This window comes from Pleurodeles waltl, chromosome 3_1 (genome assembly GCF_031143425.1).
Source record: "Pleurodeles waltl isolate 20211129_DDA chromosome 3_1, aPleWal1.hap1.20221129, whole genome shotgun sequence".
Classification (NCBI taxonomy): Eukaryota; Metazoa; Chordata; class Amphibia; order Caudata; family Salamandridae; genus Pleurodeles; species Pleurodeles waltl.
The window spans coordinates 1,948,090,026-1,948,109,013 of NC_090440.1; the positions used below are offsets into that span (position 1 = coordinate 1,948,090,026).

The 18,988-nt window shown below is 44.5% G+C and overlaps 1 protein-coding gene across 3 annotated transcripts in view; it reads right to left on the bottom strand.

The window, feature by feature from the left end:
• The window catches only part of CORO6 (coronin 6), a 224,112-nt gene that overhangs the window by 162,893 nt on the left and 42,231 nt on the right, over nucleotides 1-18,988 (bottom strand). For all 3 annotated transcript variants that reach the window (XM_069226256.1, XM_069226258.1, XM_069226257.1), the window contains exon 2: nucleotides 14,795-15,002. In XM_069226256.1, coding sequence (XP_069082357.1) covers nucleotides 14,795-14,992 — 198 coding nt within the window. In that variant the 5' untranslated portion in view covers nucleotides 14,993-15,002. The remainder of the gene's footprint in view (nucleotides 1-14,794; nucleotides 15,003-18,988) is intronic.

Below are 18,988 nucleotides of genomic sequence, written 5' to 3' on the forward strand. Positions count from 1 at the left end.
ACCTTTAATCCAATCTATTAATTTTCTTCCACTGATTTGCTTGTTTCGGAGTTGAAGTTTATAAAATTACATACAATAGCAGGAAAATTAACTTCACCATAATGTGTAAAGTGCACTATAACAGCTAGCACAAACAATCGGGAGTTTTTCTCATGTTAATAAACACCTGCAGAAATAAATGCATACCATGACTAGTATGCATCACTTACATTTGGGTGCTTACATTCTCTACCCTGGAAGGACTGTAAAACATGGATTACAACAGTAACGGCTGGAGAACGTTTGAACAGGTCTAGTACAAGTATGCTTCCCATATTGCACAGATTAAGCACCGTTAGCCTGGCACTGTACACCTTGGACATCTGCAACATAATCTGCAAAGTTCTGCAAGGATCCTTCCTGAGTCCGATCTTCGTAACGCTTACATGAACCCTCTACCTAGCATCATCTGCTCTCACAACATCAATGGCCTCTCCTACTACAAAGACACACAGCTCATTCTCTCTCTCACGGACAAGAGGCACAATAATCAGATCAAGTTCAATGCCTGCATGGCTGAAATCACCCACTGGATGAAGACCAACTGTCAGAAGCTGAACACTGACAAGAATGAAATCGTAATCTTTGGAAAGAGCACTTCACCATGGGACTCCACCTGGTGGCCAACAGAGCTAGCACCGATTCCCACCACTCACACCAAGAACCCTAGGACCATCAGAAAACTCACCTGAAGCCTGCAATCCATTCAGAACTTGACGGCCAGATTCACTTCAAGGTCCCAAGCAGTATTCACATCACACCACACCCGAAGGAGATCTATTGGCTCCCTGAGCACAATTCAAACTGATCACCCATACTTTCAAGGCACTCATAACAGTGGCCCAGGATATCTCAACAATAGCATCTGCTTTCACAAACCTTCCAGACACTTCCGCTTGTCAGGAGGATTTTTACCACATGGTCTAGGCCTGTGGGTAAAATCAGACCTACTGGTCAACAGTCGTTAAGACGGTGGGGGATATAGTCGGAAAGACAATGTTCACAGAACCCATTACGTAGCTGTAAATGTTGCTTTATAGACTAGATATTTATTATAGCAAAACAGAACTTAACAATGGGATGGAAAGGCAGAATGGTACCATCACATATGCAATGGTTCACTGATGCATATAAGTGGACAACTGCTGAACGGGCGGATTTGTTGTGTGCTCCAGGGCCACGGAGCAGGCCCTGAGTTTCAGCAAACTGTGGGGGTTTTCTGGCTGTGGTTGAAGCGAAGAACGAAGAATTTCTGCCTTGAGGACTCAGGCGGTGGATTGCTCGATTGGTGTGGAAGATTTGAGGGGGTTGGAGAGGTGACTTGGCACCCTTGACATAAGGATTTTCATGACCAGGAGTACTGGGCATAGATAATGGTACACATGTACAACTAGTGGTTGTAGATTGAAAAGTGTCATGTATATGGATGGAAGGGTCGTAACAAGAATAACTGATACTGAGAAAAGACCAGCAAATTAATGGTCACGAAAGTAACGGGGAAAAATAGGAAGAAAAATGCAAGCAATTAACATGCTCTCTCCTAGAGGTCCTGAGCTGTCCCTCACTCCAAGTTCCAGTTTTCTCTCCCACTCCCTGCAACCGTGGTGGGAGTATGCACCTCACTCGTGTGAGGCAGGGGACCACCTCTCTTTGGACCAGTTCTCCAGATCCTCATCCTCCAATGCAGTGGGATCTGTTGTTTCAAAGGTCTCCACAGTGCGACCCCTGAAGCTTTCTCCTTTCTCAATGGGGTTTTGGTTTCATCTTGTGGATAGAAGCATCTCCATCTTGTTCCCTGTGATGTTTTCCAGGAGGCAGGTAACTCCCCCTTGTCTTGGGCTGAAGTTGCCTTCTTCTGGGGGCTTTAGTCGTCTGCCTCCCTCTTAGTTAAAAATAGTCTTTCTTTCTGCTTTATATATCTTCCACATCCCTCTGTCTTTCTTTTAGTTCTTCATCTTTTTTTTCATCCTCTCCTTAGTATAGTCATTTATTCTGTCTACAGGGCCCAGTCTGTTTTCTCATTTTAATGTTGCTTCCTTTTTTGATAGGTGAGCCGACAGGTGTGAGAGCAGCGCTGCGACCCCACTGCAACGTGTCTGATAACTTGGGCTGTCACCTCACATCCCCATTATATACAAAACAATGCCATGCTGTTTTCAGGTATCCACTACCCACCAATCAATACCAATTTGTTTCCAGGTATCCCCATTCATATCCCAGCCACTGTCACCTTGTATACAGTTATCTCCGTCATATGCAACAATATTAATAAATGATGAGCCGAGAATCTCCAGTCTTCAGTTCAATATCTCCATGTGCTCAGCTGTCCCAATTACATTCACATGTCAGTTAATGGCATCTCATGCCCGAGTAACTCCATCTTAAGATAGTCTATACTTTGATGTTTCCAAGGTATCATTCAACTGTAACGGAATGTCATTCTGTGGTCAGTTGTCCCCATATGACTGGCAGTGCAACTGTGTTAGCTAACTCACATACTCTAGCCAATGCAGCTATGTACATGATATCTCCATCATAGGGCAGTCAGTGCCATCATACGCCCAGATATCTCCATTAAATGACAGTCAATGTTATCATGTAGTCAGAGAACATCTACTAAAGCCTGTTAGTTGCATCACGTCTTGCAGTTATTATCATACCCCAGTCAATGCTGCAAATTGCACTGATATCCATCTCACAAAAATGTGACCTAAATACCGTTTACAAAAATGTCGTCCTTTTGGAGTTTATCATAGAAAATCTACACCCAAAGGGATGATTTTTCTACAAACAATGTTTAGGACACAATGTTTCTGTCAGATGATATTTTTGTTAATTGAATTCTGACATACAACCCTAAACAGCATCATAAATGTCATCATATGTCATCGTGTCTTCAGGTACCTTCATATGCATGTCAGTGCCAACATGTGCCTATTGTGTGCCAATCAGTTACATAATATGTATAGGTGTCAATGGCAAACATCATTCTATGGCATAATGTGCTGTGACACCTCCATATGCCGGTGAGTTCCACAATGTGCCATCTAACCTCCATGTGCCAGCCAGTGCTAATTTGTACCCTGGATCCCCCATTTGTCCGTGTGTCTGTCTGTGCTACTATCCACCAGGGCACCCTATCTCACAAATGAACACATACACACACTTGTGCCGCCCCACACACACACAAAATCACCCTTTTACATTCCAAATCCCTCATTTCGGTGCTAGTCTGCTGCTTCACTACTGGTCACCCCACCCACTCCTGGTAAGGACAGGGAACATGGTGCTGTGGCAAGAAGAAGAAGGTGTCTGTGTCTGGAGGGCGATGTGCTCTCAGCACCACAGCCCAAACTAGGGGTTTTCCAAGGGTTACATGGAAGAGGAAAGTCAAGGTGGCTAGCAGCAGAATGAGAGGTTTCTCTGCGTACCACCCCATTATCCACCTCCTCTTCTCACAGCTTTTTAGGCTCAGCCTTCTAGGGACCCCCCAGAGACCGTTGTGGTTTACTAATTTTGGGTATCGGGGTAAATAGGGAAGACGAGATGCGCCGTCTTTTAAAATGAAAGTTTCTATTAAGAAAATTAAGTTAAGATCAACGCATTGGTTGTGGAGCAGAAATCATCCCACCCCATCTATTGACAGTGACACACAACCCTCCAGTTCTCAAGAGAGGCTTTACTGCCCTATGAGAAACATACCAGCCCATGCCTGTCTTTGCAGCTTGCATACACAGAGCACCACCCATTTTTTATTTTGTGCCTCTGATCGTGGACTGATTCATAGACTCTATTGTTTTTTTGTCCCTATGGAGGAAGCAAGCAGGAAACCCTTCCCCGGTTGTCTGGCTCCATTAGAGATCCCAGCACTCTGGGATCAAACAAGAAGGAAATTGGCAAACACGACTGTGTGTGAGTGGCACTTGGAACATCCCTTTCTATTGCCTGGCATGAGAATGTACATCTAAATATGCGGGGCTACAGTCACACCACTTTCAAGTTGGCATGTCCTATAACACAAAATGTCACTCAAAAATTAAGGCAACACTTCTTACTCTCCACGTCTATTTGTTATCTAATTTGGAGAGACATTTCATTGTTTTTAGCAAGTCCGTCCCTTGAGGTGGGTGACCCACTGAAAGCTCGAGCCAGGCTTAGATCTGGTTCAGCTCGAGGTCCCCTTGGAACCACCAGTCCAAAACAAGCCAAGTTTTAATGGGAAGCAATGTGGCCAAGTGGCCACTGCTGCCGACTGTGCAATATGAGGAGCCCAATTTGAATCCCAGCTTCAGTCAGCATCATTTGAATCCTAGAAAATCTCCCTCTGCCAAAAATGAAGGAAGGCTGCAACATAGCCTGTGTCTGTTGTCAAGCACTCTTATGTTCCTGGGATAGGTTTGCACTGTAGAAAACTGGCCCATTGTTGCAGTACCCCTTTCACCACTTTGTGCCTGATATTTGATGCTAACTTGACTGAGTGTGTGCTGGGACCCTGCTATCCAGGACCCAGATCCTGTGTTCTTTCTCTAAAACTGTACCATTGTTTCCACAATTGGCACACCTCCTGCACACAGATAAGTTCCTTGTAAAAGGTACCAGTGGTACAAAGGGTCCTGTGGCCAGGAAGGGTTCCTAAGAGCTACCGCATGGATTGTGCCACCCTAAGGGACCCCTCACCAAACACACGCACACTGCTGTTGCAGATTGTGTGTGTTGGTGGTGAGAAAAAGGTAGTTCCAAAGGGAGTGGGCACAGGAAGGGTGTAGCCACCCTCAGGAACAGTAGCCATTGGCTACTGCCATCTGACCCCTGTAACGCCCCTCAATCTAGTATTTAGGGGTGCCCCTCAACCCTGCTCTTCAGATTCCTGGCAACCTCAAGAAACAAGAAAGAAGAAGGACTGAAGAGCCGACCCCAGCAGTGAAGAATTCAGACGATAACTGACTGGGCCACAGCCCTACCAGCCTGTCTGCAGTATTAAGGCTCTTGCTACAAAACCCCCCAGAGGACTGCCTGCTGAACAGAGAACCAAGAGCTCCCAAAGATAGCAGCCCTGCCAGAAGAAATCCTCCAAAAGGACTCCAGAGCCACCCTGGATCCGTGAGCCCGGTCGGTCCACTCTGCCCCTGAATCCCACGGCCTGAGTCCAAGTGGCCCACCGGTCCAGAGAAGGTCCCCAGGCAAGTCCAACCTCAAGTCCACCCTGGGTTGATCCCTCCTGGCCAACACGACAACGTCTGTGGCCTAAATCTGGAGGACCCCCACTGAACGCAACCGGATCCGAAGAAGATTCCTGATGCCGATAGGTACCACTGCACCTGCAGCCCCCTGGCCTTGGGGAATCCGACCGAAGAACCAGCAACGTCCAGCAAGCATCTCTTCTACTTGTCCATCCTTTGGTTTTCCAGAACCAATCCCCTGGACACAGCCTGCAGCATCTTTGTGACCCCCGGGGTTTCCCCATTGAAACGCATTGGGCGCCCGACGCTGTGTTTGCACCCTGCACACGGTCGCCCCTGTGCCGCTGAGGGTGTGCGTTTGGTGCTGACCTATGCCCCCCCGGTGCGGATCTAAACTCCCAGGTCTGTGCCCTGAAGTCATGGGTACTTACCTGCAAAGTGTTGCTTTCCGAGTGCTCCAGTCCTCATAGGATTCCATTGAAAACCCAATGCCAACTTTGATTTCTGCACCCGGTCGGCCCTGTGTTGCTGGTGATGCACTTTTGGGGTCACCTATAACTTTGATCCGTGGACATCCTAACCCCGAAGACTGGGATTGTAAGTCAAGTACTTACCTGTTACCTGTGGTAACACTTTTGCTCCCCTGGGACTGCATTGGTTCGTATGAGAAACTGCACTCTGTCAACGTTTGAATTTGAAAAGTGTTACTTATTTGTAAACTATTTTATCTGCAAAACCTAAACAAAGTACATTTGATACATGTGCTTGATACCAGCTTACAACTGTACTTATCTGCAATAAAGACCTTAGTGATTGAGTGTGTGCCTCTTTTCTTGACTGTCTGTGTACAGCAAATGCTTTGCACTACCATCTGATAAGCCTAACTGCTTGGCCACACTACCACAAAAGAGAACAGTGGTATTATCTACTTTAGCCTCTGTTAAGCCTCTGGGGAACACTGAACCGTGCATACTATACCTCATTTTGGTATAGTACAAACAGAGTCAGCTTCCTGCATGCACTATGTAAAACTGCCAAAATTAAAATATGGATTCTGCCTGTCACCCACAGGTCTAATTCCATCCTGCAAGAATTAAAGACAATGCATTAACCCTTGATGTCAGACAGAGATACCCCTCTAGCGGCTGAATTCTACTGTTAAACTGGAAAATCTGGCTGTCCTGCTTGATTGAATTGTGCGATCCTATGCAAATACATTATTTTACTGGATTTCGTTTTTGTTCATTATCACATATGGAAACACTACAAATACATGCGTTCAGGATGTGCACTGTACAAAATCTTCTAAGAACCTAGGTCACATATAGGGTGCCTGACCACTGACTTGCCTCTTCGTTCACTAATAGCATTGTCATTAGGACGGGGATTGTTTCTCAGTTCATGCTTTAAAATTCTCACTTTTCTTCATAATAAATCTGATGCACTAAAGTTATATGTTTCTATGAGTTAATAATACACTCATTTGAATTTTGATGAGACTTTATAATAATTTTGCATGATGTACGTTGCATGATTAATATGAAGGCACAAGAAGACTAGCCCCTGAGTGGCACTGAGTCAAGCAGCCCCATCCCATTATGAGTATGTGATGGACCATGCGGTGTGGTTATTGGTTGCAGGCAGCTGCTCTCAAATTTATCTCACCCTATATCTGAAATACCAGTGACTCTAAAGTTCATAGACAAAAGCAAACTATTAGTTGTTGTTTATCTGGTCAGTCAGGCTGGTGGAAGTGGTAGTGGGGAGGTGGGGCGGAGTGGTTTGGCATGGCAGGGGGTCTAGACTGCCACTGTGGTGGAATCGAAGAGGCTGCTGCTGGACAGGATCATGGTGGATTTTACAGAATGAGTCTCAGTGCTGGATAGCAGTGGCCGCAAGTCATGAATTAGGGTTGCATTGATAGTGTGTGTGGTGTGTCTGGCTGTGTCACACCCAGGCATGCGTGGTTCCAACACCAGAGCATCAGCAGTGCTGCAAGTCAGCACTGATGAGGCTTCCTTCTGTACTAGATTAGCCAGGGATGCCAGAGGTTAGGCTTGCGGTGTACAGGCAGCCCTGTTCATGCGTGTCAGTGCAGTAGTCATGAGAGGATGCTCCGATGCCACATCAGAGCTTGACTGACAAAGCTGACTGCTGTCCCAGTACTAGACTAACCAAAGTCTGGACTAAACACATTAGCAAAGCCTAGGTGGGTTTAGAGCACTTGAATACTAACATACATGTCAACCCTCCCGATTCAGGCGGGAGACTACTGATTCCATGGCTAGTCTCCCACCTCCTGATTCCTGCATGCAAAACCCCGATTCCAAGGCGGGCTTCAGCTGACAAGGAATAGTCTTGTGTGACTCGGAGTATGCAGTCAGTAACCTGCTCCCACCTGTCACAATGTATCTGCCTATCATAGCACTTTATCTGTGCTCCTGACATATTTATGTAAATTTGCATTTCTGATATTCGATCCTGCAGCAGCACACTTGCAAGTCCCATTAATGCCAGTAGACCCCATTCAGACCTCAACAGAAGTCAATAGGAGAAACACATTCTTCTGATTATTTTTTTAAATCTCCGACTTTCCTCTTCTAAAATATTGGCATGCATGTACAAGGTAGACACACAGGTCAGACCGGTAATCATGGGCAGAGCTGTTTGCGTTCTGTGTTCGAAAAGCAGAGGCTGCTACTGGTCAGAATATGGTTGCCACCTGGCTGGTTTTATATCGGCATTACTTGTATTTTAATGTCCTGGCTGCTACAAAAATGAGAAAAGTCACATTAAGCCAGTATTTTTCCCCTCATCAGTACATAACTTTAAAAAGTAAATGTCAGAGGGAAATACTTTAAAATGTGTTCCACAGATGCCCTAATGACACTTGACTGATAATTAAACAAAGAGACATATGCCATATTAAAAATTAATGATAATTTTATGTAAAGTTCTATTTAAGTATCTTGTCAGAGCCTTATTAGAATTCTCGAACAGATGGCTGAAATGTTTCTCTGGGAAGGGGGGCCACCCTAGGTCAGAACCGCAGTGCTTTAGGGAAGTTATGTATGGGTTGCAGTATTGTAATAACCGGCGGGACAATATCCATTTAACAATGTGATGAAAGCATGAATTCCCCACTACAACAGCAAAACTTACAGACAGAGCCAAAGCTCAACCAGCTTGCCTAAGCCCTGACAAGCAGAACACCGTGCTCTGCCCTCAATGCACACGTGCTGAGTGGGTAAATTCATGTCCCCCATTTCCAATCACTTTCCTAGAATTCCTTTGCTGACCTCACCATTTCACTTGCTTAATCTTCCTCCTCCGGGCTCCAACACCCATCCCTGTGCCCAGAATGAAAAACACTTGGTAAGTGGCTGGTGCATAAGCAGATTCCAATTTACAAAATGACTTCCTGGCAATCTTCTACGTCTCAACAACCTTTATTTTTACCACAAGTGAACCATCTCATGTGTGTCATTTGTTCTCCTGATACAGCACATCTACCCTACATGAGGGTGGATCGGGGATGGTGTTAAACCTCATTTTCATGAGGCAATGTGGCTGAAGATAAGGTGCAAATCGGTGTAGTAAAAATACAGTCAGATAAGGATGGACAGACTCAATAAGAATGTAAAGGTACAATACATGATAATTAAATGTGGAAAATGCTGGGATACATAGGAAATCAATTGCCATCCATCAAAAGCCATCAGTTCAGGAAAATGACTCAATCTGAGGCTAAATGCTAAACCCCAAATGTACAGCAAATCAATGAGAAATCAGACAGCACACCTAGTAGCATAGGAAAGGTCTCATAGGAGTTCTGGCTCACCCCCAGATTTTAGGGGTTATAAAGGAAATCCTTGCATTCAACGGAATGGAAGGTGTATATTCATCATGGAGTAAGTAAACCAAATACATTTTTGACAAATCAGAAGCGAATTACAGAGCATTGTACCACCTAAGCACTGTCCCACTACATGAATATTGATTCAGCCTCCTCTATGCTAAAGTCATTCAGAGATGTCAGAACAAACTAGTTACAAAACAACAGTGAAAAATTGTGAATGAATGCAACACTACGAGCATGCAGAAGACACCTTGAAGAAATTAAATAACAGTGAGCCCATGCTAGACAGAACAGCATCAGTTGAAAATGAACAAACATGATTTGCTTGATACAAGACATTTGTTGCATAAGCTCAAAGCACCACCCCGAGTAGTGTCACATTAATATCAATCATTCGGTGCTATTTCCCCAAAGTTCAACTGTCCAAAACCCTTATGTTTTACAACGTTTAAACATATTCAAATCAATTCTTCTGGTTGGTTAAGCACACTAATGTTCATCAATGAGTGTAGCCCCGATCAATGTCCCACCACCTTTGGTTTCAAGTTCCAAAAATGTTAGTATTCCTTTCTCCAACGCAAGTAATCCTTCAGCCAACATGTTTTATTCATACAGAATTTTCTCAAGATGTCAGCACCACATGCTGAATTCGGGGAAGTGATGTAGTTTGGGATACCCCACTTGGGATAATTTACCTGTTTCTGGAATTACTGTATAAGAATACATTTGAGAGATTGAGACTGAGAGAGTATGAGTTTGACTTTGATTGGAACTGCAAAAATTGATTAATATTAGCGTGCTTTCCTAACCAGAAGAACTGATTTGAATGTATTTTTTTCATCGTGAAAAACAGGGATTTTGACAGTTGCAGCAGAAATCGTAAACAGTGAATAAGCAGGATGAAACCTCCATTTTGAACAAGATGGCATTGAGTCCTAGCAGGGGCCTAGTTAGAATAAGCCAAGAAAATGCACTTTAACAGGTCATAGCAAAACCATTTCAAAGGCAATAACATCATATAGGTGTACACATGTAAATCAGAGGTCAGATTACAATTCTGCACATTGTTAATAATACATAATGTTTGTACAATGTATTCGGTAAAAGTGGTTGCAATTTGTGCACTGACTTTTACTGAATGCACAGTTTTTTTGCGAACCGGCATGAGTTCAAACATGTAAAATTCTGATTTGCAGGGGGTCGCAATTCGATCTACCGCATTAATATGCATGACGTGGATCATAAGACCCACTATGAATTGCTGCTATCACAGGGATGGTGGCCTGCTGGGATCAGCAGACCACCAGGTCTTTGATTGCTTTTAAATAAAGCACTCTTTTTTTAACTCAGGCTGGTTTCCTTGAAGGAAAAAAAATGTTCCAAAAACTTTCTTTCACAAGTAAGCAGTGGCGGTAGAGACCACTGCCTACTCATAGAAAATGATTTTTACAATATTGACGAATAGTAAGGGGGCCCAAAGGAACCCCTCCCCATTTGTGAGTTGATTACCACCTCATTAAAGGTGTTGGTAACCTATCAATGGGAAAAGGCCTTTTCTATGCAGCCAGAGCAATGCATAGCGTAGCCACGCAAGCGTTACCATGCTTGCCTGAACCACACATGTGCCTGAATCATGCAAATGCGTGGTTAAGGCACCATGCATATATGTGGTTCAGGCACACAGCAGGAACAGCCGGGAGATTAATGCGTTAGCCGGGTAAGTGGGGCTCGGGCAGGTGGGGGGATTTTTAAGGGCAGGGCGGGGTAGGTTTTAAAGTTCAGGGCGGGAGTGGGGTGGTCGGGGTCATTTTTAGGACAGGTTGGGGTAGGTTTTAGGGTTCAGGGTGGGGGGGTCAGGGTAGTTTTCAGGACAGGGTGGGGTAGGTGTTAGGGTTCAGGGCAGGGACGGGATGTTGGGGTAGTTTTTAGAGCAGGGTAGGGTAGGTTTTAGGGTTTAGGGCAGGGGGTCGGGTAGTTTTTATGACAAAGTGGGGTACTTTTTAGGACAGAGTAGGTTTTAGGGTTTAGGGCAGGCAGGATAGTTTTTAGGACAGGGTGGAGTATGTTTTAGGGTGGGGTGGGGTGTCAGGGTAGTTTTTAAGACAGGGTGGGGTAGGTTTTAGGACAGGGCAGGGTAGCTTTTATGGTCTAGGGCAGGGTGGGGATCAGGGTAGATTTTAGTACAGGGGCGGATGGTCAGGGTAGTTTTTAAGACAGGGAGGGTAGGTTTTAGGGTTTAGGGTGGGGCAGGGGGTCGGGGTAGTTTTTGGGACAGGGTGGGGTACATTTTACGACAGAGTAGGTTTTAGGGTTTAGGGTGGGGGTCGGGATAGTATTTAGGACAGGGCGGAGTAGGTTTTAGGGTTCAAGGCAGGGTGGGGTAGTTTTTAAGACAGGGTGGGGTAGTTTTTAGGACAGGGTAGGATTTAGGGTGGGGCAGGGGGTCAGGGTAGTTTTTAAGACAGGCTGGGGTAGGTTTTAGGACAGGGCAGGTTAGCTTTTATGGTCTAGGGTGGGGGCGGGGATAAGGGTAGATTTTAGGACAGGGCAGGGTAGGTGTTAGGGCTTGGGGCAGAGGGTCAGGGTAGTTTTTAGGACAGGGTAGTTTTTAGGAATGGGTAGTTTTTAGGAGAGGGTAGGTTCTAGGGTTTAGGGCGGGGTCGAGGGTTTTGGGGGTTGTATCACACAAACAATCATGGAGTTACCACATATACCTTAACTAAGCATGCTTTTACAACGAAATTTGTTGTAAAGGCATGCGTGGTAAAGACATGCGTGGTAAAGATATGGTCGTGGTTCCGACTAAGTTGTTAAGCCATGCGTGGTTCTGTCATTCGTGCTTCTGTCATGCAACCCCTATCAATGACTTACAGGCGCAACTGCAGTTGCAAATCAGTGATACATACCAAAAGAAGTTGCAAATTGGAAAGGATGCCCTAAACACGCTTCTTTCAATTTGCGATTTGGTATCTAGTCATAAACCTATTTGCAATTCTGCAGCAAATCCCAATTTGAGTTTTAAACATGCTCTAACGCTATTTTGAGGATGCACTAGTTTCAATTTTGCAAAACAGAGCCTTTGCAACTGCAAAGGCGCTTTCAACATAAGGCCCTATATCCGATTATTAGGTAGAAAGGAGTGTAACCAAAACTAATTTCCCAAAAAACTCTTCACTTCCTATAGTCACACACATACATACAACACTGAAACATTGAACCTACATGCACGCCCACACAAAGTAAAAAAAATAGCACAAAGGGAATCGCACAAAGTATGGGAGACTATTTTGAAGCCCTTGAGAAGTGTCCAGAATAAGGAAAAATAATGTACAGTCAGTGGCGGCCAGTAATTTGAGCAGGCAGAGAGCGGGAGGGTCACACATGCATACATATACATAGTCACACTCACCCACCTACATGAACACTCACACACACCCATATATTCACAAGCATGCATACATACATCCACCATTCACAAGCACATACGCATGCACACACCCATTCCCAGCACGCACGTGCAAATACACGTACATTCACGCACTCACTAAACATTAAGAGAAAACTTATCAGGCTGCGGCTGTGATCTCTGGTGGTGGGAGGGGAGCCTCTGAGGACCCTGTATGGTTGGGACTGCTGCCTCCTAAGGTCAGCCAAAGGGAGGAGACGGCAGTCGCTTACTTGTCACAGAGTGGGATGGGGCTCAGTGAGAGCTGCTGACCCCTACCTTGCCCAGGGCCGATTGTTAATCAGTGACGACCCGAACCCCAGCTATCAATGACGCACCCCCTCAGTTCAGCTTCAGCAGTTCAAGTTCAGCTTAGGCTGCCAGGTGCTGTGCATTTAGCACATGTATAGCACCTCGCTGCCTGACCTCAACATAAAGAGTGTCTGTCAGACTGACCTTTGCTTAGCCTAACAAACACTCTATGTCAGCAAAAACATGGAGGCGGAGCCCCTCTTCTTTTAGGGAAGGGCAGTACAGTTGTGTACAGCTGGTATATATCTCCCCGGGGAATTGAAAATCCTGCACCCCAATACTGATAAGAAATATTAGAGGGGATCTGGGATGCCAGAAGATTAGATCATGTCCAAAGTTGCAGATATTCTGAAAGGAAATTTAAAACTACATAAGGAAGGTGCTGGGTTATCAAAGCCTGACTGAGCCTGGTGTTGTTACATTATGACTACATCAAGGAGCACTAAGAGCCATGTCAAAGTATGATTGGGTGGTAATGTTTAATATGCTAATAGCATCAAAATAGGAAATCATGCTACATAGGAAAATTCTCCTGACGGCTTCCGATTGGTCAAGGCACCCACTGAAAATCATGGACATGGAAATGCCCATTTAAGACACAATGAGTGAGAAGAGCAAATTCAGTACAACCTGGAAGCCTCTAGTGGACTATCTGAGTAGCTATTAAACAAGTCTTATATGCCCAAACACTCTAAGAACACTGACAATGTTGTGTCAGCCTAACATTGAAGTAAAAGAAATTGCTGAACTTTCTAGTGAGGCGGTTACCCAGGGTACTGTCAGGAACCCCGCGTAGACACAAACACCCTGACAGGAGTGAGAAAGTAACTATTTTAAGTCTTTTTTTTACACTTTTCATTGCTTTTCAAAACAAACTATTTTAAACTCATTTTTTATGTCTTAACATTTTACTGATATGAAAATCCTCTTATCGACTTTCTTTTATCAGTTCTATGTGGTCAAGAACTGGGCTTCGTGGAGGAGGTAAATTATGGGTGAAGGTGCGGATATATATGGGAACTTTTAGTATCAATTCAGAGTTTGGCAGATTACCACCTGCCATATTTAGTGATCACCGCTGGCCCATTCGTGATCTCTGTCCCCTCTCATGTTTTCTTTTTTTTTTAGTTCCAAAGTGGGAGTTTGTTATTGAAAAAAAACACTAATGATACCCACATCCTAGAAGATTTCACCCAGGTTGTGGGAATAATTTTTTATTCGGCCAGTACCACCATTTTTTTCTGAGGTGATAGATAGAAAAATATACATCAGATCATCCTATCTATAAAGGATGGGTGGTCTGATGTCCTTACTCATACGGGACCTACTCTGACGGACCATTAAAGTTGGCTTTCCAACAGAGAGGCCAGTACGGGAACCACCATTGGAAAGATGATGTCTACTCAACTTACAATGAAAATGTGGATCGGGGTTTGTCAGACAGTGTACTCTCCTAAGTTTGTAGTCGGGTACCCTGACCACCAAACTCTATACGGCCCCTTGATTCTGTTTAAAGTTCATATGTAGTTCTAAGGAAACTGAACATGGCATAGTCCTTGCATTGTGTGCTCCCGTTTACATTGCTTGTTTGTGTACAATCTGAGTTTTTTACATACATTTCTTTGACTCAGGTGCAATTTGTTGGTAAGAAGATACCTCTTTGTATTTAAATGAGGGTGTGGAAAATATCACAACATAATCAAAGCATCAAATTTGTATGTCTTTAACACTGAGCACACATGCTCTTTCTAATGCAATTTACACACATTTACACACACGGCCCACAACCTTCCACACAACAAAAATGAGAAGTACAGAGCGCCAAGTTACCCCGGCACAGCAGATCAGTTGAGACACAACTGAATACACTGACTGACAGCCCCAGTGATAGTGGCAGGTGACCTTTCAGCCACCTCTGACTTCTCTCCTTTGCAACATTTTAAGTGCCATCGAACTCACCTTGGCTAGAGGCAGGACCATGAATGCTCCTCCACCGCCGGACTCCACAATAATGGCCACAAACTTGGGGTTGACAGCGCAGAAGGAGCTGTCCCAGGTCACCTTCGACACGCGGATGTCTTCATACATTTGGTCAGCTTTTAGAGGCTGTCCAAAAATGTGCCGAAATTTGCTCTGGCGAACCACCCTTCGACTCATGATGGCAGCACTGTAACAAGAATAAGTATAGGCAAGAAGTGAGAATGGCAATTCACAAACATGGTGGAAAACACATTGAATTTTCACGAAGAGAAAGAATTAAAAAGCAGAGGTGGACTCTCTCGGCCACCAACAAGGGAGATGCAAGGCGAGAGAGAGCTTGTCACTGGACTTGGTCTCACCTGGTGAAGTCCAGTAGGAGAGGGTCCAAAAATAGAAGGAACAAAGAGACCCAGCTCAATCACACTGAGAATTGAGCCCTAAAGGGAAAGGTCCAAAAATGACGTGGTTGATTGACAAAAGCATCTATGAATAGAGGAAGTAGTAGGACAGGAGTATTCTTTCCCATACTCTTGCTAGCCTGTGAATCAGCCCCGAAACGTCCAACTGCTAGAATACTCCTATTTATTCAAATTTGAGATCTTTTGAGGAAAATTCACAAAGGCACAGAAGTGACACTCCAAAATATCTGTTAGGTTCGCTGGGACTGAACCTCTCTTCTGTTCTTACAGGCAGTCCCTGCAGCAGGATACTTCCAGAGGTGGAGGCCCTCATTACAACATTGCAGGAATTACCTAGCTGTAAATTTGGCAATCCGGTTAATCCGATCCTGCACTTTGAGTCATATCATCAGGAAAAATTACCTGATTCCGAGTCTCAATGGATGAAGTGAAAGATACTCTGTGGAATTAGTTGTGACACCGAGTAGCCCGGATTTTGTTCTAGCCTCAGAGGTCATCCTTCGAGACATGGTGGGCTGTGTTTCCAGTCCTGGTCCCTTCTTTTACAGCCAAATGCATTCTGTGAGTTTCAGTATTTCTAAACCCCAATTGCAACCATGATCTAATGTGCCAAATAACCATGGACGTAACTTCGGGGGGGCCGGAGTTTGGGATGTTACACCCACTTATAAATGTATTATTTAATAAGTAGTTGGGTACAGGAGCTTTAAGTTAGGTATAGTAAGATGTCTGTTTGGTTTCACCTGGGATTTTTAAATACTCACTCAGACAAATAAAAAGAACCACACACAATTGTCTCTGCTTTGAAAGTCTTAAAACATGGTAATTTTACATAATAGTGTGCTTTAAGTACCTCACAATCCGCACTTTTTTTCACTTTCCACTGGCCCTTAGGCCCCCCGTCATGGATTGCTTCCCATATAATGATTATTATGTGTCAACATGATTGTCGGAAAACCAGAAGCTCACACCCCCAAAGTCTTACTGACCAAGCTGTGCCCCTGCTAATAACATTCATAGGACAATGGGAACACCGGGACGGTTCTAAGCACATGCAGCAATGCGCCAACCCCAGTAAAAATACGCGGTTAAAGGATGACGAGCAAACAGTACTTGGGGGATGAAGGAAGTGCGGGGGTGGTGGTGCCACACAAAGTATGGTGTAGATATGATTTGTGCATAAGGTGCAGTGGCACCGGTGTGTGAGGGGCCCATTTCAACCAGCGTGACACTATGTTATTATCCAACTGCAGGGGCAGTTTCCTAGTTTGATTAAGTGCCCATAGCACCATTGGTACGTCCCTGCGCACCCCAGAAAAAACAAGTGAGGCTCCTTGAGGTTCAACAGGCATACAAAGACCTTAGGCTGGACCAGGGTGTCTTGAAATGTCTCGGTCTACCTGTGCTGCGGAGGTTGCACTGGCCTATGGTACGTATGTATTTTGAAACTCAGGTCCAGATTTAATAGGGCCTAGTGCCTCCTTGAGCCACAATAGCATAATTTTTTATGCTAAAGTGGCCCAACAAGGCCAAAATCGCTGCACCAAATTTACATTTACAAAGTGGAGCAATGCATGTATTGCGCTTCTTTGTAACCCTTTGCACCAGGCATAATGTATGCAAAGTGGGCCCTCCCCCGTTAGGGGGCCAAACAAATGGAGCAAAGAAATCTAAAAGATTTCTTTACATCATTTTTTTCGGCAATGTTAACGCCTGCTCACAGCAGGCGTTAAAAGGAGGCACACCATTGTTTACAGTGGGCCTCAATGGGCTTTGCAGGATTAGCGTCAACATTTTTTACGCTAATCCTCCAAAGCTCAGAACTAGCATCAAAAATTCTGACGCTAGTTCTCTAACTACCACCATGGTGCGCCGTATATTAAATACGGTGCACACATGGTGGCGTTAGGGGAGGGCGCTAAAGGAAGCAAGAAAAGTGGCGCTGCACCCTTTATTAAATCAGCGCCTCAGTTTGGACCCATGCATCAGGATCTAGCATCTGTGCTATGATGTGAAAACAATGTTAAATAACGAAGGAAGCATGCCGCACACACTATACTAGGGAGTGTGCTAGTGGCAGTCTTCCTAATAAATGTAAGCAAACCAGGACTACAAGAACCAGAACGCATTGTGTCAATTAAAAGGACAGAACTCGAAAAATGGTGTTTAATGCCTGGCAGCTCTAGTTGGTTGCTCAGTCAGAGTTATACAGCACTTGCACTCTGACTGACCACCAATGAACTAAAAAATGGAAGCCCGTCCGCCAAAGGGACTGCAGCCTGTCATGCATCTGTAGGTGTGCTCTAGTTAACGTGGTCCACCATGCAAGCGGACCCGAAGAGGCAAAACAAATAATGGTTTCCCAAAGACCCTGTGCAGGGAAAACACTCACATTCGGGGTTTACGCCTGAAAAAAAAATGTAAAGAGGATTGCACAAATATGCATTGCTTGCTTGCTGGAAGTGTACCTGCCAGACTCATGGATACCCTTTCAGCAAAGAAATCTCTCTGCCTTGTGGTGAAGACGAGGGCCTCTGCTAACCACTAAATGACTGTGCAAGTTTCAGCTCTGTGCTCTAATTTGACAGCTGCCACCTTGGTTGGCTTCTATCTAACCAATGGACTGATACAACTGATAACAATGCCATACAACAGAAAAGTCCAGGACAGGAAGCATGGTGTTCTGAGGACATGGAGCAAGGTGGCAACCCTTGTCCGGGGAACCACCCCGCATTTAATACATGGTGAGACCACTTTAGAACGCTATTTGTGCGTCTAAGTTCCACGTATACACACAAATGGCTCACTTTACAACTGTGAGGACTTCATAAAAGGTGAACATGTGCTTGTAAATCAGTGTACTCATTCTCTGTATTGCCCCATCATGGCATAACACTGACTGTCAGTAAGCGCTACTTCTGAGAGCAGACAGTGGGCTTACCGGGGCAGGGATTCCTTGAAAAGTTTGGGAACATCCACCGTTTGTATATATTTGCTAACTTTTTTCCTATCAACTCCTACCCAGGAAATGGTCAGAGTTTTACTCCTGTTAAGAGCAGGAATAAAATCCATTCAAGGGTCGGAACTGGTAGGCAAAATTCCCAAAACGGTCCGGGCAAAGGGAGAGAAGTTTCTCCCTCTAAAATAAATGTTCTCCTCGGAGAAAAAATAAAAAAAAGTGAATTTACACATCGTGGAAGGAATTTCCCCAGGAACAACTGCAAACTATCTAAAGTTATGAGAGCAAATGCGCCATAACATGTTAGTAATTCATAAATTACAAATGTTTTCCAAGACTAACCCTGGAAACAAAAAAATGCCTCAGGTTTCTAGGTGTACACTTGGAAACTACTGCAAATTCATAATTTTGGAAATCTGCATCCATGAGAAGTCGTAATGCTGCAGGTGCAGTTATAGAGCGTGGAGGCCTGTTGAGGGATTAATCAGTATGTTGTATTCTGAATTTCTACGTAATTCTTAAATACGGTTTCAACTGATTCTTTTGCCTAGGTGCTCATCCTGAGTTCTAAATGTCTGATTGTAAGGTCTTTTGATGGAGAACATTGCGGGTTTCTTTAACAGTATTTATTTTAGGCTGAATACTTAATAGTATATTACATCACTATAGCCCTTCTGCCTTAGACTAAGCCAGTTGTAAAGACCCCGCCTACCCACGTTAAAGCAACAGAGAAAGCCTTTCTTTAACAACTAGTGAAGCCAGAGGCAGGATAAATATTATGCTACTCACTGAAGG